Source organism: Lepidochelys olivacea (assembly GCF_965140295.1).
Source record: "Lepidochelys olivacea isolate rLepOli2 genome assembly, chromosome: 18".
NCBI lineage: Eukaryota > Metazoa > Chordata > Testudines > Cheloniidae > Lepidochelys > Lepidochelys olivacea.
The window spans coordinates 19,948,561-19,973,619 of record NC_140428.1 but is presented as its reverse complement, the minus strand read 5'-3'; the positions used below and the strand labels follow the sequence as shown (position 1 = coordinate 19,973,619).

Here is a 25,059-nt window from a genome sequence, read left to right as displayed (position 1 = left end):
CAATCAATGCATTCTTACCACAGAGTCTGTGAAGGGATTTCTCAGAGTAAGTATCTCTGTCACAACCTTTCCCAATATGATTAGTCTCTAGTTCAACTGTTGCTTGTATAGAAGTTATGGGTTCATCACAGGTCTCCAAATGTATATTAGGGAATAGAGCCAGAGAACCAGTCCCAGGCTCATATTCCATTCTTTTGCTCCAGCCTGTATATCCACACAAAGAAATAAGATTAGAGATCTCTGGTGTTTACCAGTGTTTAACTGCAGTAAAGTAATAGCAGCTGGTGAAAGGAGGGGATTGAACTAACCTTGCCAGCCAGGCTTGCATGTAGGCTTAATGCTAATCTTCACCAATACATCCTCAGCAGCTCTTTTCTTCCCACAGTCATATGCAGTCACTGTAAGCTTATATTGGTGCTCCTTGCCATAGTTTAACTTTTCTGTATTTTTTATATAACCTGGCAAAAGTGGAGAGCCAATTAACAGCAAATATATGTTCATCTTTTAGACTCAGCTTCATTAAGTATACTTTTTTCCCCTCCAGGTGCTAAGACTTGGATAGTAACATGTAATTAAGCTTTAATTAACCCTTCCCTCAATTTATGTGGGTGTAATACCCTAAACAGCAAACTCAATTCTTTAAGATTAAATCCAGAAGATTAACACAAATAAATACAGCAGCAGATGCAGTCTTAGCACTGTCTTTTTGCAGCTCATTATGTTAGTGTAAATCTTTCAATAAAACCAAAGATTTAACTGTCTGCAGATGAGGAGTGAGAACTCTAACTGTATGTGGCCTTCACAGTTCAGGGAGCAAGTTAAATTTGTACTTTTCATTGACCACAGCATCCTCCACTCCATAGTGTAACCTCTCAAGCCCTCTCTGTCTTAAATAAGGTTTTACATGGTGTTTTCAAGCTTTATAGAAAGTTTATTTGTAAAACCAATCCTAAATACGGAAGAACAGTTATAGAAAGAAAAACCATCTTAACAGCTGGTTTAGAACATGGTATATCTACATTGCTGTTTTTAAAAGACAAAACAACAGCAGACCATAGGCTCTGTACTTCATGGTTAACATCCCATAAGACCTGAACTTGGCACCAGCTTCTTCAATAAAGCCCACAATTAAACATGCTACAGAAGTTTGAAAAAGACTGTCCTTCCTGACCAAAACAGCAAATGCCTTAGAAACTGCTCTCTTTGGTCCCTGGGTTCTAAAATATTGGCGGGGGGGAATATGGATGGCGCGCTGGACACGGACACAACACTTTCCAACAAAATAAAATTTCAGAAGCAGCAAACACTTGAAGTCACTGCTATTTGAGTGTGGCACTGAATGTAGACTTGTGGAAGCTAGATATGTTAGACAGGTGAAATAGCGAGGTTCATACTAACGGTGAAAGACAACCTACCTTATATTATATACAGTTCAAATAGGACTCTAAAATGCTCACAAAAACATGTCTGCTCAGTTACACTGTAGAACTAGATTATAAAATGGAGTGATTTAAGTTTGTAATAGAATACTCTGAAGCACTAATTTTATTTTGACATTGACCAAATTTGAAACATTATTCTAAAGTACCACTTTAGAACAATTTCTCCCCCCTCCTTGGTTCTTACCATCTTTGTCAACAGCAAAGGGAACATCTGGAGTTACAATTTCATAGGTGCATATCTGGCTGAACTGGGGAGAACAATCTGCATCCACAGCTTCTACTTTCAGGATGTTGTCATACCTCTTCCCCTCAATAACTGTTGCTTTGTAGGACTTCTCTTTAAACACTGGAGCATACTCGTTAACATCATTCACCTGAATATGTACTGTTGCTCTGGAGAAGAGACAGAATGGTCAGCTTTTAACACTGGGTGAAATAGGAATGTTAGAGAGCTGCCATTCAACTAACATAGGAATGTCAGTTGAAATCTGGGGGTATGCTGGGGATCTGGGTGCTTGTGGTTCATCTGGGTGGCCCAGGAGCAGGGGGAGTGAGGGTCTGGCTCAGCACAAGTGTCTGGATGCATGGCTGGTGGGCGAGCAGCTCCGTGTACAGTGATTCCTCCCCCTGTAGCTGAAGGAGCGATCAGAAAGTAATTTTTCTGTAGGGAAGCAAAGAAATCTACAGGGGACATAAATCCTGCACATGCACAGTGGTGCAGAATTCCCCCAGGAGTAATAAGTCCTTAACACCCCTGTGCAATAAGTAAGTTATTGCCATTTTACAGAGGAAAAGGGAGGCAAAGAAAGGTTAAAAAACTAAAATTTGTGGCAAACTGGGAATAAAACCTCAATATCTGATTATTAATTGTGTGCTTCAAACACGCTACTATCCCTTTCTGCTATCATGCACCATCAGATAGCAAGCTTATACTACACCTAATATTATGTTTTAATTAACAATTTGTTATGGAAAACAAATATAAAATGACAATTAGAAGTCAGGCTTCAGACTACTGGCTCAATCAAGAACATTAGACTAGTTTTGTTTCAATAAGAATATATAAAGTTGTGTAAGTCAGCTAAAACAAAATTAGCTCTTTTTTTGTAGGGGGAAGTGAAAGGTCAGAGATTATGAAAATAGCAGAAAACCCATCTAAAATATTTTATCATGAGCCAAGTAATCCCAGAAAGTCTGGGACACAGTGCCTTTCCTCTTGCACTTGTCACAGTGTGTGCGTAAATACAGAATGGAAAAATGTGTCAATGAAGAAAACAACAAAGAGCAAAGTGTGAATCATGGAACAAGTGTCAGGAATGTAAAAACATTAGAGAGAAACATTTTATTAATGCCTCCGTCCTCCAGAAGTAAATATTTCTAATGCTTACCTAAGAGTTTCTCTTTTAAAAAGGGGGCTTATTTTAGCCAATATGGCCAACAAATGCAGTGCAAAGAGACTCACTAGACATTTAAATTTCCTTTAATGCAGGATACATTTTCATCAGCAGGAAGAGATTAACTTTATTGCCACACATCAGTTAAGGAGATTCAGGATAGTACATTCTCAATAAATTTGTATGAGAGTAACATATTTCAACACCAAGAGAACAAGTAATACAGAGCTGATGACTAAGAGCCTAGCCACCCACAAAGTGAAAGTGCAGTTTTTGACACCGGGGGTGAGTTTAAGCAGTCATTTATTGATGCTCTAGGAAGCAAGTATCACAGTGCTGTTGCTTTTTTACCCATGCACTGGGCTTGCTCTAAACTGTTGACTCCGCTTGTCTTCCCTTTTGTATCTAGGGAATGTTCCTTTTGGTGGGAACTGGCATTTACATTTTGTGTTTGGTATCAGAAGGGTAACAGTATTAGTCAGGATCTGTAAAAGCGGCAAAGAGTCCTGTGGCACCTTATAGACTATAACGTGCCACAGGACTCTGCCATTTTGTGTTTGGTCCATCTCCTGCAGCAATGGGGAAAAGTGGCTGAAAATTGCAAATTCTACTACAAAATGAACAGCTGCTGTGCAGAGGGAGTCACATGAAGCCACACTTTACAGAGGATAGAATTCCACCCAGTCTCTGAAGTGGTTTGTAATCTTTTCCTTTTGAGTATTTCTTCAATAGTTGATTGTATTATCAAATATTTTGTTTACCTAAATATCACTTTTCCTACAGCATCTTTCCCTACAAAAAGGCTTCCCATGCTTGTATCCCCTTTAACTTAGGTAAGATATATAGCTAGGAAAGTAATGACATCTCCTCCTGACCCAATCCTCATCTTGTTTATGCCCTTCTTCCCTGAGCACTACCAGTAGTCTGCCACATGCTGTACAGATGTTTCTTCCAAAGTGCTGTATTATTTTTAAAGCAGATGTTACTATGTGGTTATTTCCTTTCCATCTACATAAAGAGCAGATTGCTCTGGTATTGTTGTTTTAATCTAGAAAGAGAGGAATCTTAAACCAACAATTTGATTTTCTATTCAGGCTGCTTGGAAATTATAGAAACATGTGTTCCTTTATCCCTCCACAATACTAACACCTATTGGAGAGATTTTCTTTGGACTACTCTTTCAGCTCAGTTTCCCTTGGAGGTCCTTGCTCTCATGGGATTCTAACTGCTTTCCTCAGTATTTCCAATTTAGCCTAATTTAGCACATTAGTTTCCTGTGGAACATCCGGAGGTGTCAATATGTCAAAGGACAAATAAGTCACTACACCCTAGAATTTACGTGTAGCGACTTCAAAGCAATTCTCGTTTTGCTTTGAACCACTTGCATTAATATAATTTTTAAGCCTTCAGAATCACCTGATTTACGTTCATTTCAAATATACAGACTATAGGCCACATCAATCAGAAGACTACTTAAACTGAAATTCCCCTCAGCCACCCTCAGATTTACTTACTTGTGGGATTTTTTTGCATTAGCGCCATCTGGTCCTTTTCCACAATCATAGGCCTGGATGGTGAATGTGTAGTCCTTCTGTAGTTCACAATCAAGTTTCTCTTTAGAGCGTATTATTCCCTCACCAGTGGATTTATCCACTACCACAGCATCAAAGGGGACATTTTGCCCATGAATTTTAAATGCACAAATCTCACCTAGAGATTCAAAGCAGCACAGGTTAGAATTTCAGTCAGAAACCTCTCCATGCATTTTCAAATGTAAATGACTCAGTATTTTGCAGCCAGGGATTTGTGAGGGTCTGTGGACAAAGCAAGAGCACTGTGCTTTAAAATGGGTGAGTTCCGAGAAATTTAGTAAAAAAAGCATATGTCTGCCTTCCAAGCAACTTGTTTACTTTGCATCCATTCATGCAGGAATACAAAAGAGAAACGTAGACAGGCATTTCACAGGAGTACTTGAGATAGCTCTAGGGTAAGAGTAGATCTTATGAGAGCATACAGCCAAGGCCACTGGTAATATCTTCTATGCCAAGCTACTGGGAATAGCTGAGCAGCTTGTTTACTTTGACCAAAGCAGAAGGTTAAAATGCACATTTACAAGTTGAGAGGTGAAGAAGCTTCAGGTAGAGGTTCAGCACCACAATTACAGAAATTCTGTCAACAGGTCAAAAGGACAAAGTCTTCCTGTGCAATGTACCTGGCTAAAATTAGGGAATCAAAATAAACTACTGAATGAGAAAGGTAGAAATACCAACTTTTCAGGCATCCATTTCAACGCTGTCTACTAATATACCAATTATGTTAAATCTTGACAGTTATTTCATGTAGAGGGATTTACTAGATATTCCTTTCTAGTCAGACTTTTCTTTCTAACAGACCTAAAAAAGAAACCTAGAAAGTAAATCACTTTCATTATGTCTAAAACTATTTATAAACTGGATTATAAATCAGATCTACTATTACTACTTAATCATATAGTGAGGAAAGTGTATTGCAGGTTGTGGCTATGTTTTGGCAATTATATTACTTCTTCAAAAAATGTGTGGGAGAAACCTAAGATGCCCCAAAAATGTAAGCTACAAGTGAAAGTACTATTTTTTAACCAAAGCTTAATTGCAGTGTTCATATATCCTAAATATAATCCCAAACAGTTCAAATGGATGTCTGATTTAAAGATATTTCTAACCAAGGGTTTGGCTACATAACAGTTTCTATCAATATATTTTAAAATAGAAAAAAACTGGGAGAATAAAATGGGGGTAAAAGAGCATGACAGGATCTTCTGTTTAGGTGCTGATTCCCCATTTCATAACCAAAGTTAGTGGGTTAATATTCATAAAAGGGATAGAAAGAACCCTTTATCACCTTCTTTGGTGACTGTCACCTCAAAACTCTCTAAAGGGAGAAAAGATAAACCCAAGTCAGTAATACAGGAAAGACTGAAGAGGGAGCAAATAAGGAAAAAGTCAAAGATGCACACATTACACAGAAAAGCTTTGGACAAAATTGTATGAACAAATTCCAGTGGTCTTAACTGTTACAAATCTAGAGCCTCATTCACTAATGTGATTTAACCTCAGCCTTCAGTTTATCATACACTGGAATTCTCAGGTTAAATTAATACTTGCTTTCAGATTGTAAAAAGATTTCATATTCCCTTATTGGGTACTGGTGATAAAACTGGATATTCATGTATTAAACAGGTAGATACTAAGTGAACTTCTGTGTTTTTGCAGAACTCCATCAAGTTGAATTCTCACTGAACTTAGTGTACACTAGTCTCTCTATTTAAGGGATACATCCTGAATAGGGGTTTGGCTTTTTAAAATTTTACTTAACGTTATTATCCCCACTTCAGGTTTCTAAAGTTTTTTTTAAATCTAATTTACATTTCACCATTAATGAAGTTTATTTACAGTTAACATTTCTCACAGCTTGAACAATGCAAACATTCATCAGTTTCACCACCAGGTTTTCATACTAAATGATGCAATGTATGGGGTTGCAGACAGCAAAGATTTCTTCATTGCCACCGGATTTTTATGTGTCCTGAAAACATTTCTATCGGTATAGGTTCTATAATAACTTGTGTTCGCAAATTAAGTTCAATGTCAAATTTAACTTCACAGTATTTCTTTAATTCAGGACTTAAAATGAACATTTATGTTAACTTAAGCAGCGTACTCAACGTAAAAAAAGCTTTAACTTGGGAAGACCTTTTTCCCCACCCCCCTCCCCATTTTTTCATACCCTCAAGTATATTTTCCAGACTTAATGAACAAGGAATAATTTCCACTCCTCTTACCCAGCCACACTCAGCCGCTTAACTTCTTGAATCTGGACACATGATTACTAGATACAGCTGACAGTATGCTTTATCCAAATAGAAATTATAGTATTAAACTATGAACTTGCACTTGTTACACACTGTTGAACATTACACTTTTGACTACTATGATCTTTGATCTGAAATACAGTTACAGAAAAAGCTGACTCTTAATATGCAAGTCAAGTGGAACCAGTGTTAATTCTCATTTATTTTAGTAATACATAAGTGTGCAATAGTAAACTTCTAAATATTGGCTCTAAAAAGAGATTATCTATGCAGCAAACAGACCAATGCTATGTTTATAAGTACAAGAAAAAATATTGGTTCAATACTAAAGCACACGTATCCTACAGGATAAAGGAAAAATTACTGCAGAATGCCTCACTTTTAAATAGTGGATCCTTATTATAAAGGAGCTAGTTTCTGAAATCACCTCTTACGAAGTTATCCCTGAAGACCACAGGTTTATAATCAGCTCCTTATTTTAAATGCACCAGGTTTATGATCCCCTAGGGCTTCCGTACAAACTATTCCAAGGTATTTTACATAAGTATAATCCTGAATTTTAAGGTATTTTTAACGACATGATTATTCAAAAAAACCTGGACGCTTCTTAAATTCCTGGCTAAAGCTACAGAAAAATGACTATAACACAACTGCATGCTTTTAAGTACTGAGCACACCCCACCTAGGGAGTCAAGCATTCTGTGCAAGGCATTAAGGTTACAGAAGACTACATAACTGCAGGGCCATGATATGGCAGAATAACCCCAACACACATTATTGGGCTTAATGTCTTGAAGTGTGTTAATGTGACAGTTGTCTTTATTAGGAGGAAAAAAAGCTGTTCAATTCTTGATGAACTGAACTCTAACTCTAGCACCAATGCCAACCTCTGCCACTAGGCAATTCAAGTACTACATTCCTTGGCATCCCTCCACTACAGTAATCCACAACTAATCTTCCTGATAAATACTCATGTGTCTCCAGATACTCCCAAGGGTATTAAAGTCTCTGCTCAAGATATACTACAGTTCAATTTATCAGAACAAGAATCTACCCAATATGTTAACTTTTACCATTTCATTGTAACGAGATCTTATTTTAATAAAAAGCCCATTTTAAAAAACATTATGGAACAAAAACTCTGACATTACAAAGAAAGGGACTTATGCATCAAAAAGCTGAAGCCCATAACGAACTGTTAGTTATGATAAATTGCTGTTAACAGACCATATGCAGCTTCAAGTTTGAGCAGAGCTTGTCAGATAATACCAGCTATTTCCCCCCAAATGGTCTCTAACATAAGCAGCAAAACAGAACATTTCAGTTTCCTAAAGTACAAAATATTTCAAGGGTGCAGGCTCCCTCTTCTCCCTCCAAGTTAAAGGTATTATTACAGAGCATATATCAAGATGGACAAGACAATGTGCAGATGGCGCACGGATAACATACACCTTAAATCAGTACAACTAATAACTGAGATTTTGCAGCAAAACTCAGGAGCCTGGTACATCAAGAGCTTTCGTATGATTAAACAATTCTTTTTAGTAAATTTCTTCATCCTGACACAACAAAGTTAAGTTCCATATAATGCATCAAGCACTAAACCGGCCCAATAAGAACAAGCACCATGCTACATTATATCTACCTCATATAGCAATGCTTTTTGTCAGAGCTTTCTTATCTCATTCTGGAATTGAGGTGAAACATGGTTCCATCGCTGCCACACCCAGAAGGGAACGGAAATCAATTAGCATGTTGAATATTAGTTTATCATTTGATAAATTTTCATCTCTGTAGCTAAGCAAAACTTAGATACAGTTCAGTATAAACTGACAAGATTATTTATCCACCTTACTGAAGCCTGAAAACAGATAATCCAGTCTCCTTAAGGGCATTCTTTATCATGGAACTTTTTACTGTTTTGTTGCAGCACGCTCTGATGAGTGTAATATTTTTTAGGCTCTCATGGTATTATGCTGTACTTTGATGTAAAATACTTTACTGAAAATTAGTTTTTAAAATATTAGAACTAGAGGGCATAAAGAGTTTGATGTCTAAATTCTTCTTAAAATACTGGTGTCAGCATCTCATCCCAGCTCCCTTCCAAAGAGAAAAACATTTCTTCCAAAGAGGGAAAGCATGAATATGTTCTAACAAATTCCAGACATGTATCATTCTATTACTAGGACTTTGAAGTGTGGAAGTCATTTGGAAGCTCACCCTTTATACAAACTGTGCATTCATCTACCCAACCTATCCTTTATTTAGAGCCACTATATAGTTGACTGCCGCATTACGCATTAGCAGGCTGCAGACAGGACGTCAGCACAGTTCCCTGCCCTAAACAAACAAGGGCTGGCAGTACAGTGTGGAGAAAAACCAACAGCAGTCACCAACTGGAAAATGTGAGTTACATGCATCTCCAGGAAGGGGCTAACAGACGTGTTTTTTGTTTTTCAAGAGAATGAACAGAGATCCTACAAGAGCATTTTTCAGAGTTGCATACACATGTACTCTCTAAACACAAAGATTCCTAGTCCAAGAAATATTTTTGTGGGGGCCCTCTTTATATTTATTAATATGGGGAAAGCTAAATAACATGGTTTAAGAGTGGTTAACTACCACCTTTTAAAAACTCTATTATAATCATGCCGAAGAATCTTAATTCCACTAGTGGCTCATCTCAAACAAAGTCCTACTTTAAACCCATTTAAAGTCCATCAACACTGCAAATTCAACAGTTTTGAGGGACCCAGTGCCACAAGCACCATAAAAGCATAGTTCCTTATTGAAGTGTAGATAGAAGTTCCTTGTATGCTAAGAATTTAAGGCATTAGCATGATTTTTAAACAGTTTGATCTCATTTATACTCAAAATGTGATTGTCCCAGGAAAAAAAAAAGTTATATTTGACCATATTCTCCCAACAGCTAGATTTGTAGTGTAGAAGTGCTTTCACACAGGATTCACTGCACAACTTTGTCAGTCATCCTCCCCAGGCATTCCCATGATACATAATAGGGTATCAGCAAGATTTATTACACAGGGACTACTTTGACGTCAGAAAGCAAGACAAGGCAATTTGGTAGGACCACGTTCAGATCCCTGCTTTTATTTAAATATGTTATATTCCATATGTCCAATCACTCAAATTAACTTGGAAGCAGATATTTGGATAATCACATTTAGCTTCAAACACCTGGGATTCTTTGAATGTGTAATCATAGTTAAGCCATAATATTGGGAACCGTCCATAGTGCAATTCAAGTGAGCAAAGCAATATTAATGAATCATAAAATACTGCTGTTCCTTGTCCCACAATTCAATGCATTATTAAAGCACATTGACAGGTTTCAAGATGGATAACATGGAGGATGATCAGAGTGGTTAAATAGTTCACTTTAAATATTTTAAAACCAAATTAGAGTTTAAGAAGTGGTTTAATTTCTACAAGCAAGGGCAGTTTATTAGAACTTCAGCTCTTTTAGGCAACACAAATTGTGCATGTCTAACCAATTTAAGTCTTTACCACTTAAAGCAGAATAAAACAATTAATCTGAAGCTCTTTGTTTTGCTATGACAACATTTTGTCACTGTTCTAACAGGGTTTCTCACTTAAACACCCACAAAAATGATGCTGGACAATGACAATACTATTCTCTGTTCTAAGATATGCATAAGCCAATCCAGAATAGGTCATCATGCTGATTCAGCACCACGCCCACATCTTCACTCCTCAAAAGGAAATTAGAGTACTGTCCTATTTAATGCTAGACAAATACTTTTAGAAATTCTCATAATGTATTTGTCATCAGGAATTTAAATATACGAGTCCACCAGCTCTGAATACATAAAGGAAAGCCCTCGGCATATTTTGTTTATGTACACCATATAAAAGTCTAGGATCTTAGCCAATTTGAGACTGTTGCCCTTCGGACTTTGCTAATTTTAGTTTCCTTGGAAGTCACAGTATTAATGTTTATTTAAACTCACAATTAAGTCAGCTTACAATTGTCACAGGCACTTGCTAAGGTAAAGCAGGTTTACATACATATTTTTACTGCTACCACTACACAGGAGTTGTTTTGTAAAGTAACATGATGCTCTAATCTTGAACCTCCTCTTCACAAATTTGATATGGTATATGAACATATCCTGCAAGTGTTTTCTTAAAGCTTAATTATACTTTAAATGTACCAAAACATTTACTGCCCAGCAGATACAGAATACCTAATCTGTTGCTTTTACAAACTACTGCATAGCATCAATTGACTATTAAGGCAAGCATTTGAAGTATTTCTGAACAGTAAGAAAGAAGTCCTATCCTCTTTTCTTAATCAACAGGACGGAAGGTCTGTCTTCCTATATCATTATTAGATTATTTTTTGTTTAATAGTCTCTGTGCATACCTGTAGAACAACATGGAATTCTAAGAATACCCATGGTTAAGAATCACTGGGGAGGGAGCAAGCTGGTAACTGATCTACATACTCTTATTGAGAGCCACCTCTCTATGCATGGTTTTCTTTTCCCTTGTACTAGAAGGGACAGATGCACACAAGTGAGGAGATCAATAATTAGATGGTTAGAACTTTATTAAGTCTGTTCTTGCTACAGATAAGTATCTTTCTAAGTTAGCTGTTAGAGGGTCTGGTAAATTAGAACAGTCTCCAATTCCAAGATAAACTACATTTTAATTTAGTTTAAAGATTGAATGTAAATATAATTAATTTAAGGGTGAACCATTACAGGATGCTGCAGTTTTCTCAAAACCAATCATTACAAAACTCACGAAATTCAGGGTTATGGTTACACTTAAGAAATCCAAAGACATTAAGATACCAAAGAATCTTAACTCTGTCCTGTAAAGACATGTGATAAGTTTTTAAAATCATTATAATGTTAAGTGTTTATGGTCCCAAATTAAACTGATTTCTAAAAGACATTTCCCCCCAAGTTATCTAGTCTTCCTATCGTGGATTTATTACAACCAATGTAATTGTTTCATGTAAATTAGCTGTATAAGAAGGGTGACAATGGCTCCTCTTAAAAATTACCTGAGCTGTTGACCTGACCCTGTCTGTAGTTTACATAGCTACAATTAGATATAGTCATTTATAACTCAGCTACAGCCTACTTCTTCAAATTATAGCCTATACGTAAGATTTCAGTTACTTTTAGCTATACAGACAGTTTGAAGAGTATCATCCTGTTAAGATCATTCTTGACAAGAAAAAGACTATGAAGCTTAGCATCCTGTGTCAAAGGACCCAGTTTTAAATTAATTTCAGCTCAAATAAATTTGTAGATTGTCTTGTAAATTCTTGTAAAATTAGTTCTGTACTTAAAGTGTAAGCGCTATATATTTGGCAGAATAGGCTTTATATTCATACATAAAGAGGTTAAATCCCTGCTGTAAGTGCACTCTTAGCTAGGGAGTTGTGACCAGTACATCCATAACACTTGACACAATTAGAATACTCAACATTTCAGCTGGCTGCTGATTTAGTAAGTTCATTTCCATATCATTTCCAGTCTTTATTGCCAGGCTGCAAATAAAAGATAAATTCCTAAACTTGATAAGGCCTAGAATGTTGAATTGCCTCTAGTTCCAACTATTTTACAGGAACTCTAGATTCTTTAAGATTTTACTTATACAAGAAAGTGTCTGCAGACAAACATCTCATTCGGGCTGAGAGCTGAAAACATGAAATGTCCTTCAAACACAATCTTCTTATATCTAGCCCAAGCAAAGAGACTATCTGTGGGATAGCTGTATCCCATTGTTGGCTACTGTATCTTTAAACATAGTCATCAGCAACAATTTCTTTCTGAAACTGAAAGCCATTATTCCCATGTAAAAAGTAAAACACAGCCTATCTTCAAATAACTAACGTTTTATCCAATAGCTTAGAGACTGCTTTCTTTAGTGTTCACTTGAAGCACATTAGCAAGAGGATGGTCTTGCTGCTGAGGCATCTGCTTATGGACCAGGAGATCTGGATCCAATTCCTAGATGTCTTGTGCAAGCTAGGACAAATCACTTACTCTGTGCTTCAGTTCCCTATCTGCAAAACAAAGTATAACAATACTACCTATCTCCCTTTATTTTTCTGGTCTATTTATATTAAAAGCTCTTTGGTACTGCGACTGGCACTCTATGTATCTGTATGGCACCTACTAGAATGAGTCTCCACCTCTACTGAAGCCTTTAAGTACTACCATAATGCCATAGTAACTTGATGGGATTTTTAAGGGATATAAAAATGATAAGATGTACATTTATGATTAGCTACCAGAAGTAAGCACTCTAAGAACGGCCATACTGGGTCAGACCAAAAGGTCCATCTAGGTCAGTATCCTGTCTTCTGACAGTGGCCAATGCTAGGTGCTTCAGAGGGAACAAACAGAACAGGCAACCAAGTGATTCATCCCCTGTAGCCCATTCCCTGCTTGTGGCAAACAGAGGCTAGAGACACTTCAAAGCATGGTTTTGCATCCCTGCCCATCTTGGCTAATAGCCATTGATGGACCTATCCTCTATGAACTTATCCAGTTCTTTTTTGAACCCCGTTATAGTCTTGGCCTTCACAACATCCTCTGGCAGAGAGTTCCACAGAATGACTGTGAATATGTGAAAAAATACTTCCTTCTGTTTGTTTTAAAACTGCTGCCTATTATTTTCATTAAATGACTCCTGGTTCTTGTGTTATGAGAAGGAACAAACAAGACTTTCTTATTTACTTTCTCCACACTAGTTACAATTTTATAGACCTCTACCATATTCCCCCCACCTGTCTCTTTTCCAAGCTGAAAAGTCTTATTAATTTCTTCTCATTAGGGATATGGAACAGCTTCCATATCCCTAATCATTTTTGTTGCCCTTTTCTGTACCTTTTCCAATCCCAAGATATCTTTTTTGAGATGGGGCGACCAGATTTGCATGCAGTTTTCAAGATGTGGGCGTACCATGAATTTATAAATAGATCAATATGCAGATGCAAAACTCAATTTTCTGGATATATTTTCTGCCCTATGGCAAGAACAGGCCAAACTATATATGACACTTTCAATATAGAAACTAAGGCATTCTGCATTCAGACCATGAGGTATTTTAGTTGGTCACTTAAGAGGGCTTAAGAGGAACAGTCAGTCTCCCTACCAAGAGGATGCAGAATTCTTCCCAGGCTACTCTGATTGGCAATCAGATTTCTAACATTATACTTCAGGCTAAAGGATCCTCAGCTAACAAGCTATATTACTGGGATAAAAAAAAGATGCTTAAGATACTCCATAATACTAACTTTAATATAGAAAACAGGACAGACAAATAAGATATCTTCTCATCTCCTAACACAGAGGAAGCATATGGATAGCATTAACTACTAGACTGAGTGACTGTAGAGGTAGAAAAGGATATCCATTTCCAAAGATTATCCAACATTACTGAATAAACTGACCCTTTGGATTTCTGCAGAAAACCTCAATCCAAAAATGGTGCAAAAGGAACACAACATTAATCCTGATAGCAATTAATCATACCCTCACCAAACCCCTTCAGTCTATAATTGAGAACCAGCACAAGCCAAGAAGACTATGAAGATAAATGGTGGGTCCTTTCAGAATGATAAGAAAACGGACTTTCGCAGAACGTTTTCTGTGTTGAATGGTGCAACTGTTATCTGGAGCACAAGTATTTAAGAGATGGTTAAAGTCTACACTTGTACCAGTCTGTCTGGATGTTCCTTGTGAAGTGAAATGTGTAAGCATAAAACCTCTAGTCTGCAAGATACAACAACCTCTTGTTTAGAAGAGCTGTATCTTTTAAACACAAACCCAGTATCATGAACCAACATTTGCTATGGAAAACCTTAGGAAGCATTCTTAAGCTGCAGTTCATTAGGAAAAAAAATGCTGAGTAACACACAGCATCTCTAACAAACAAGAACTTACATCAATGGAAAAACCAATAAAGATAGATTCTGTACCTGCAAACCGCAGAGGCGCATCTTTATCCAGGGCTATCAAGGGGGGATCCAGGAGTACTGTGTTGTCATTTTCTGTAACTATACCATGATATGTCGTTTCAATCCATGGCTTGTGCTTGTTAACTATAAAGAACAATAAAAGATTATGGAAACAAAGTTAATTTTTATTTTAAAAGTTATTAAAATACTGAAAATGTTTTCCCACTTTGAGTTTTCAGATTTTGAACCAGCACATTATTAAAACAAAGAAATCTGGTTTCTTAATGTTACATGCATTTATGCCTCCATTTTCCCAAAGTGTTCTTTATTTAAAAAAAAAAAAAAAGTTTTCTGTCTATACCTTCATCTGCAAATACTTTCTTTTTGTATACAGATACATATGCAAGAACCTTTTACTGATACGAACAGCTCACCAATTTCTCTCTATAGCAGCTTTGCAAAGTTCTGTTTACCCACTCATGAAGAGAGTTGCTTTAGACAGGCAAGTGAAATTCATTTTTTTATTATTAACCAGTCATCAGAACAAAGAAGATGAATTGCCTGTGCCAGGGCTCAAATTTTTTCATGGCGATTTTTCAAGGCCACTTCATGGAGACTACTGTTGCTGATGCAACATCTGCTTTGGTTTTGTTTTTTACTTCTATCTACACTCATGTCAATCTTGCACATTTTGTGTGTATGAAATTCTCTTTTTAAGAAAGTTACAGAAAAATTACAAGTCATATTTTATTTAAAGCTAAGATAAATTAATTTAAATTTAAAAGCAGGTTTAAGGAATAAAATGAGAGGACTGCTTATTTTCCACACAACCTCACTGCTCTTCCTACTGCTCCACTTAATGCTCAGCATAACACCAATCCAATTACATGCTTAACCTTTGTATTTACAGCACCTTTTTACTATTAAGTGTTCAAGGAGACTGGAAAATCTACCAATACCACAGATGTAAGAAACTGCAGGTTCTTGCACATAAGCTTCAAGAGCAACATTCTCACTGCAAATGTACATCTAAGTACTAGAGTTAAATAATTACATAAACAGATACTCTAAAGAGATACAACATTGCTACCTGTCAGCTTTGAAAAGTAGTTTGTTTTGGTGGTCCATTAAGGTCCTAATATGTACAATCACCAATAGGTCTCTCCTCTCCTCCTCCCCTCAAAAGCAAGGCAGAACCATTCAGCTCTGCACTTTTTTGGAGTAACCCCCATGCCTGACTTAAGCATATACACCAAGATTTCATGAACTGAAACAATTACAAGATACTAACTGCAAACAATGCACCAATTAGTTAAAAAAAAAAATAATGTGAGAAAGTGGGTCTAGCTGCATTTGTCATCATCATATAACAGGCAATTAGTGATCTAAAGTATCAGTTCTAAAAATGCTGCCTTTTTCTTTACCAGAACTCAAGTTTCAGCTTAACTGGTTGAAGATACTCAGAAAATAGCTATGTCCTATGTATTCTGTATACCTGCATATGAACAAATTAAATTATGAAAAAAGTTCCTCCAGTGTTGCATAATTTTGAACTCCTCCATAGTACTAACCCATAATAGTGGTTTCTGATCTACCAGAATTAAGTTCAAAGAGCAGTGGACATGGAGGGTAGCTTTTCTCCTCTTTAAAGCCATTCCTGGCCAAAAACAGAGTTCCACTTTTTATTTTAGTGAACTTATTTCTAACAACAATCTAATATACAGCTTGGAAAGAAAGTAAGGGAGTTTCAACTTTACTCACACATATGCACAAATAATGCAGAAACAAGTGATATACATTTATTTAAAGTATTTTAATTCCACCCCATGAAGGACTGTGTTGCTGAAACAAACACTCAAATATGCAAGGTCCATACCACCAACAAAACTACCAACTCCTTTTCCTTTGTGCAATTATATCAAATGCAGATAAAAGTAACCTGTACAGAAAGAAAATGGATTTGTCCCTTTCTTGCTTTTTCATGTTTGAAAAAGGCCCAAGATGTCTCACTGCCTGCTCAAAAATAAAGAGGCAGGGACTTGGTTCTTCTTATTTATACAGTACACATTCCAGGGTCTTGTCCACAATGCTTTTCTTGGAGGACCTTATGGAGGTCTGGAAAACTTACATCATACACCAAGGAAACATAGCCTGATTGAGAAGGGGGAAGGCATTTTTGTTCAGACTTGAACTCCTATTAAAACTTAATAGGGAATCTTGCCTATAATCCTCACACCTGATAAACATTTAGATTTTTATCCTTCAGGATGCTTTTGTCTACATAGTATCTCAACATTCACAGTGCTAGACTCTGCAAACTGAAGTCAGTGTACATTAAACAACTAGCCAGAGTTGTAAGAAGGAACTGAAGCAGGGGGTCGGGTTGGCAGGGTCATATATTAAGCGCCATGAAGGCGCCACTCCAGGGAGTTCCACAGCCAACCCAACAGGAGCTGTTAAGGGAAAACTTTCCGACAACCGTACATGCAGTGCGTGCACACCTGATTGGAATCGACATGAACAAGCACTCGAAGAAGAACTGAACATACTTTGTCTTATGCGGAAAACTGACCAGTTGTTGCAGCTGTCCTGAAGCTTCAGACAAGTTTGAGTAACTGAAGGCCAACTCATTACATTTCCTTTTGCTACAAGTAACAAAACCATACACATTAACTATTCTAATTTAAGTGCTTACAAAAAGCTGAACTACACCACTGCAGATTTAAAATGAGCAGAATTATGTTCTTGTTGAATGGCAAGGATGTATGATTTATCAGACATCCATGGTAAAATATACACTTGTGGTCCACTAATTTTTGCACAATTGCTATTTCACAACATGGGTAATTTTTCCTTTACCAACCATATTTTGCCACCCCAGCTACATCATGGGTGGGAGGAAGAGGTTAAAAATAAAAACAAAAATCACACCCAATTGACATAGCTGTGCCAGAAAAACTTTCAAGTATAGAACAGACCCTACAGTAAGCCTGGCTTTCAATACATTAGTCAAACAATTATGTGACTAACGGATATCCTGAGCCAGATGTTTAAGATAATTTATTTCTATTTTTAAAACTGTAAATCCTAGTTATAGTAAGAGTTTTCTTATTAGCATATACATTGGTTTTTATTCTGAATAAATAAATAAACTGGTTTGCCTTATATTGGAAGAGAAACTAGTAGTTCTGACAAAACATTCAGTTAAAACGTTAAGACATCCTTATTTAGCAGAAACACTAGCTGCAATTGTGATTTTAGCTAACTGCCATACAAGGGATCCAGGTTCAGTTCCCAAGTCTGAATCTCACACTTTAGGCAAGGTGAGACTACAGTAGAGGCACAAATTTTCACCTATACTTAGGACTTCAATAGCTCAGATATAGGTGAGAGGCTTTTCGCAGGAGTGGGTGGGTGAAATTCTGTGGCCTGCATTCTGCAGGAGGTCAGACTAGATGATCATAATGGTCCCTTCTGACCTTAGTATCTATGAATCTAAGTTATAGGATTGCAGAGTCCATAAACAGTAGAGGCTGAACCAAACCGTAAGAGCTATCTCTCCAACCCAAAAGTCCACATGCTTCTCTTAAAAATTGTTTGCTTTGGTGAAAGCACTCAACTCCTTTCTGCAGATAACGCTGTCTCTGTACCAAGTTTAGGCCATATCCGGACATTGATTTTTAGTCAGAACCCACTACTGAAATTAGTAGTTTACGGAATGGTCTCATAATAGCAACCTTTCCCACATTTTTTTTTTAAATGAAGTTCTACAAACTAAAGGTGTGTCAGTCAGACCCTTCTAGCACTGCCAAAAATTCTTAAGCCAGCATTTTCTGAGTATTGGACATGGCCTATGTACAATACTTTACTAAATAGGTTTCATTAAACATCAAGTATTTACATAATGCTTAATAGTTACTTATTTCACCTTTGACAAATCACAATTGGTTTATATAACATTATATGCTCTGAACACTACTAGAGTCCAATGACAGTTTGTTAGATAACGAACAATGGTTTTGTCAGTCTGATTTTCCTTCAGTTTGTCAGAAAACTAGAAGGATTCCAAAAGCCTGTCCAAAAAAACAAAACAAGGTTAAACTCTTTCCAAAGGCCCTTGAAATATTCAGTTCAAAATAAAACAGAGGCAGCCCACTTTAGCTCTGACATTCACAACATGCATAATCTGCTGTTAATCTCCTGTCACATAAACAGGTTAAGTTACACTGGTTTCTCTGAAACACAATATTCATCCTAACTTTATCAGCCCCTGCTGGAATCTGCTGTAAATCCCATGATGAATATGTGACAACATTATATCCTAGCTCACATTTAATTCAGTTGAATAAGAGAAACTTCCTGGACACACGAATGACTGCAGACTGAATTTTACTTTAACTCTGCTAGTCATCGTTAAAATAGTGTGCATTGATTTAAATCACCAAGTGGAAAGCCTTGATTTAAATCATTTAATCAACTTTTCCATTTGCACTTCAGTTATTTTCTAAAGAAAGGTGCATTCTCATTGGTTGATATAACCATTAAAACACGTTGATTTACTTATAAAAGAATCTTACCACTAGACTTGATACATCTTTTGCTACTCAGTAGGGTACACTATAACTATATAAAATTATTTAAGCAACTACATAACTTAATATTTTCAGATTCTTATTCATTTTTAGTATGTTACAAAATGGTGAATGATATATTGCTATTTACTACTATTGTGCCATATTTATAAAGCTTGATCTCAGAAGTGAGAATCGGAGGGGGGAAATCTCTCTTTATATAGAAAAACAGCCTTTAATTGAAAGTTTTTGACAGAAGCGCCTGGATTCAGCATATTTATTTTTTATTTAATTGTTTCAAGAGATAAGAAGTTTAGGCCTTAATGTATTTTGTATTTAACTCATATTTCCTTTTAAACAGGCTTAAATCCAGTTCTTTTTTTAAAATAAAAAACACTGATTTTTATCCACACTGCTTTAAAATAGCACTCATTTACCTATTAAGATGGAATTTTAAATATAAAACTCCCACCAACAAAATTAAGAAAGCAGTAGCTAAACAGCCTCCTTTGTCCTGATGTTGGTAATATAAAAGGAAAATTTAAATGTCAGGTTAGAGCCGCTAACATTCACACATGAGCCAGCAACATGCTCTGTTTTGCAAGGTCAGTCCAAGCACCTGTCAAATTCTTAATCTGTCTAATGGCAATTGCTATTAAGCAATGGGGAGTGGGGAGCATCAATGCCTGATATGCTATCTGCTTTGCTGAACACAAGTTTTAAAAAAATTCATTGAGGCCTAGTCTACACTTAAATTTCGCACAAAATTCCATGGTTAGGTTAGCCAAACCCCCAGTGCAGAGAGAGGTAGGTTGATGGAGTAACTCTTCTGTCAAATTAGCTACTGCCTCTCAAAGAGGTAGATTAACTACATCAGTGGAGAAACCCCTTCCATCATTGTAAAACACATCTACACTATGGTGGTACAGTGGCACAGCTGCACTGCCACAGCTGTACCACTATACCAGCTGCAGTGTAGACATACCCTCACTGTAGACTATGTCCAGTTTCTCATACAATGAGAAATGGAGCACCCAAGTTTCTGCTAATGCTAATTCATATTGCTACAGATAGTTCTGCAGGATAATCTGAGAAAGTGTGGTACTCTAGGCATTTTGCTTCTCTAACAGCAGCAGCTTACAGTAAAGGGTGTGACTTGTCAGATCAAGCGATAGGCAGAAATTTCTGCTATTTCTTACAGACGCACAAAAGGATGAAAAAAAACCTAATGTATATGTGCAAGTGGGGAGTGTTAAGGTTGGTATGGGAACCTCAAATGAGGATTTCCTGACTTTTTAATAGTAATTAACGTTAAGAAAAGAGTACCAGATTGAGTCCTGGCATTGAGAGGTGTAAATGCGTTGAGTGAGTTATAATTACATCAGCATTGCATTTAGCACACACCCCTTTAAATTTAAAAAAAGAAGAAGCAGGAGAAGAATTAAAAAAGCTTAATCCCAGTGACTTTTTTTTAGAACTGCTCATGCATGTTCAATTAGGTCTGTACATGTTACTTTTTCCCACTGTGGATGCCCTGTTCTTTCCTATTGCAAGTCTTTTCTAACATGTTGTGGGGCAAATTAACCTAATAGAATCATAGAATATCAGGGTTGGAAGGGACCCCAGAAGGTCATCTAGTCCAACCCCCTGCTCGAAGCAGGACCAATTCCCAGTTAAATCATCCCAGCCAGGGCTTTGTCAAGCCTGACCTTAAAAACCTCTAAGGAAGGAGATTCTACCACCTCCCTAGGTAACGCATTCCAGTGTTTCACCACCCTCTTAGTGAAAAAGTTTTTCCTAATATCCAATCTAAACCTCCCCCACTGCAACTTGAGACCACTACTCCTCGTTCTGTCATCTGCTACCATTGAGAACAGTCTAGAGCCATCCTCTTTGGAACCCCCTTTCAGGTAGTTGAAAGCAGCTATCAAATCCCCCCTCATTCTTCTCTTCTGCAGGCTAAACAATCCCAGCTCCCTCAGCCTCTCCTCATAACTCATGTGTTCCAGTCCCCTAATCATTTTTGTTGCCCTTCGCTGGACTCTCTCCAATTTATCCACATCCTTCTTGAAGTGTGGGGCCCAAAACTGGACACAGTACTCCAGAGGAGGCCTCACCAATGTCGAATAGAGGGGAACGATCACATCCCTTGATCTACTGGCAGTGTCCCTACTTATACATCCCAAAATGCCATTGGCCTTCTTGGCAACAAGGGCACACTGCTGACTCATATCCAGCTTCTCGTCCACTGTCACCCCTAGGTCCTTTTCCGCAGAACTGCTGCCTAGCCATTCGGTCCCTAGTCTGTAGCTGTGCATTGGGTTCTTCCGTCCTAAGTGCAGGACCCTGCACTTATCCTTCTTGAACCTCATCAGATTCCTTTTGGCCCAATCCTCCAATTTGTCTAGGTCCTTCTGTATCCTATCCCTCCCTTCCAGCGTATCTACCACTCCTCCCAGTTCAGTATCATCCGCAAATTTGCTGAGAGTGCAATCCACACCATCCTCCAGATCGTTTATGAAGATATTGAACAAAACCGGCCCCAGGACCGACCCTTGGGGCACTCCACTTGATACCGGCTGCCAACTAGACATGGAGCCATTGATCACTACCCGTTGAGCCCGACAATCTAGCCAGCTTTCTACCCACCTTATAGTGCATTCATCAATATAACAGGCATTGTTTGTTTCCTTGAGAGGTGATAATGAACCTGTCAGAAATGTGATGTATACAGAGTTGGGCCATGTCAGTCCCAGACTATTAGAGAGACAAGGAGATGAGGGAATATCTTTTATTGCACCAACTTCTCCTGGTGAGAGAAAGCAGCTTTTGAGCTTACACAAAGCTCTTCTGCAGGTCTGAGAAACGTACTTGGAGTATCACAGTTAAATACAAGGTGAAACAGATTGTTTAGCATAAGGGAATGGTCCCTTTAAATGTTTGTTAACTATTTATGCTAAACAATCTGCTCCACCTTGTATTTAACAGTGGCACCCTGAGTAGGATTCCCAGACCTAAAGAAGAGCTCTGCGAAAACTCAAAAGCTTATCTCTCTCACCAACAAAAGCTGGTCCAATACAAGCTATTACCTCACTCACCTTGGGCATCTTATCTCTATAAATGTGATGTGGCAGCTGGGATACTGCAGCTTTAGGTAGTCTACCTAGCTAGGACTAGGATGTGTGAAGAAAAACCATTTCATGGCCTCCAGATAATTTGTGTAATAACATTTAATGACATGCTTGAGGTGCGGCTGTTAAACAAGATCACATCATCTGGAATATTCTTCACAGCTAGGTTAGAAAGACTGAAGTCAAAACAACTCCTTTGAGAAATAAATCAGTGAATTATTATTTAAAGTACACTATTATTGCCTAATTAAATATCATTGAGCTTCACAAGCTCAGTCAATTAGGTGTCTAATACAATGACAAACTATTCAGACAAATTATTTCCTTAAGAGTCTTTATTTAGTTCAAAAATCTATAAAAATATATACACATCATTAAGTATAGTATAAGCACATTACAAGATAATGGTGACCAATGTGAGTGTAAATGAACTCCTCTGAAAATGTCACTACTCTCCTCAATGGTTTGAATAAATAGAAGATTCTTGCCTTGAAGGTCAAGAGATTCAAATTTTGTTGATTATATCATGCAACTTTAGCCCACTGCCTTCCTCTTGGATCAAACACTTCTGTTTTGCTTGCTGTGATACAGTGTTAAACAGTGAGAGAGCTGTAATTTTAAAGCCTTCTACCACTTTCATATTCCCAGGAAAAATAAACGTATAATCTTTATATTAAAACAATTTCTTTTCACGTGCAAGACTCCAGGTGGATTTTAATGTAGTAAATATACAAGTATCATAGAACTGAGGAAACGGAAAAGTCAACCAGATTAGACTCCAGTTCCCTTTGAGTTAGTTAAAGAATACAGTCTTATAGAACCTATGTATTCACACTAAACTTTGGAGAAAAAGAGAGAAGCATGGTCTGTAGGTTGAAGAGTGGGTTCTATTCCTTGTTCTGCTACAGACTTACTATTGAACTTTGGTTGCAGTTCACAGTTTCTGTGCCTCTACTCTCCCTCACACAATCTGGTATAACAATACCTATTTCAGTCCTTATGAAGTTCTGAGATTCTTGAATACTAGACATTACTTCCTCTTGAATTTTAGCTGCAGCTTTGAAAATGACACAGATTATAATGATGGAAATGAAATGCCTATTAATTATTGAGATAAAGGCTTTATAGAACTCTTCGTACAGATAACCTCACCAAAGGTACACGTACCTGACATAGTCTGGCTGCTGCAGACAATTTTTAAAGCAATCCTTGGATAGGTTTAAGCAATGGGGGGAGGCACAGCTCAGTGTGGGGAGGCACAGCTCAGTGGTTTGAGCATTGGCCTGCTAAACCCAGCGTTGTGAGTTCAATGCTTGAGGGGGCCATTTAGGGATCTGGGGCAAAAATTGGTGATTGGTCCTGCTTTGAGCAGGGGGTTGGACTAGATGACCTCCTGAGGTCCCTCCCAACGTGGATATTCTAGGAATGGGATGAAGTAATGAAATGAAAATTACAGCTAAGTATGAGGAAACTTTCCCACAGTGAGAAATTTGATTTGAATTTACTCTATTTGATTCTGGAACAGTTTTACAAGGGAATAACATAATGCTTAATGCTTGAGACATTAAAACTGCAGAAAGTAAGGAAGCTGAAGTTATCTAGTCTCTCTCCCAGTGCAGGCTTGTTACCTACATTAATTCTCTACTAGGTCTAGTTCTATTATTAGAGACCATATAAAGTTGGAGAGAAAGTGTTCATAGCCTGAGCTGAAGTATGAATACGGATAGCTTCCAAACCTCCATAACCTTCAGGTGAATAACTACTCTGGAAATTAACAAAACTATATAATTTACTGAGCCCAGCATGTTTCCCATGAAACTGAAATCTCTCTGCTGCCTACTTATTCACTGCTTGAAAGAGGAGGACTAGTTCCCTGTTTTCTCTGCATCTAATCAGTTTCTCAAATTTGAATTTACTAGTCCAAAGAAGATATCCTTGATATATCTGAAATGGTTCTTCTCCAGCCCTGAAATTGGTAATGACTGGTATAATTGATTAACAAGTGCAGAAATGCTCATGTCGTAGTTGCAGAAATGGGCCAGAGCTGCAAAGCTTACATTTGAACTTAAATTGTGGTATTAAGATCAGAGGTATTGGTTTAAGCCCCCTCTCTATATAGTAGAACTTTTCACAAAAGCAAGAGTGTTAACTGTAGTATTCTCACCTAATTTCAATTTAGGTAATAATATACTGTCCAATACCACTTGTACTCTTCCTTTAAAAACACATTAACTACTTTAAAAATATGTTATATTGCTGGTGCAAGATGGATGCTACTTCCCACCCTAGAGATAGCTAAATTTCAGTGGGGGTTAATGACCCCTACATGGACATTGTCCATTAAGTCCACTGGAATAAGATACTCCATTAATATAACAACCTAATTTTATTTGATGTAATTGTATTGATTTTAATAAATTTATAGAACATTTATTTTCATTTTAAAAATATTCTATTATGCTGGGTTTAGTGATTTTGTTCATTTAAATTGTAACATATAGTTTAGAATTACTTTAATGAATTCATGCCCAAGTCAAATACAACTTTCACCCATCTGTACCGTTTAAGTATTTATACCCTGCACCACACTATGATATCAGATCTCCCTAAAAAATAAATAAGTAACTTGTACTTTGATTTCCTGACTCCATAGCAATCCAGTAAAATTGTGAGGGGAAGTTCCTTTTCCCCCCATAACCATGGGA

The 25,059-nt window shown here is 37.2% G+C and overlaps 1 protein-coding gene across 3 annotated transcripts in view; it reads right to left on the bottom strand.

Moving 5' to 3' along the window:
- The window catches only part of CLSTN1 (calsyntenin 1), a 64,190-nt gene that overhangs the window by 23,787 nt on the left and 15,344 nt on the right, over positions 1–25,059 (bottom strand). For 2 of the 3 annotated variants that reach the window (XM_084651582.1, XM_084651584.1), the window contains exons 2-7: positions 14,674–14,796; positions 5,717–5,746; positions 4,351–4,546; positions 1,627–1,835; positions 309–458; positions 19–204 (exon numbers count right to left, since the gene is read on the bottom strand). In XM_084651582.1, the coding sequence (XP_084507708.1) occupies positions 19–204; positions 309–458; positions 1,627–1,835; positions 4,351–4,546; positions 5,717–5,746; positions 14,674–14,796 (894 nt within the window). The remainder of the gene's footprint in view (positions 1–18; positions 205–308; positions 459–1,626; positions 1,836–4,350; positions 4,547–5,716; positions 5,747–14,673; positions 14,797–25,059) is intronic. The other variant, XM_084651583.1, reaches the window with a different exon arrangement.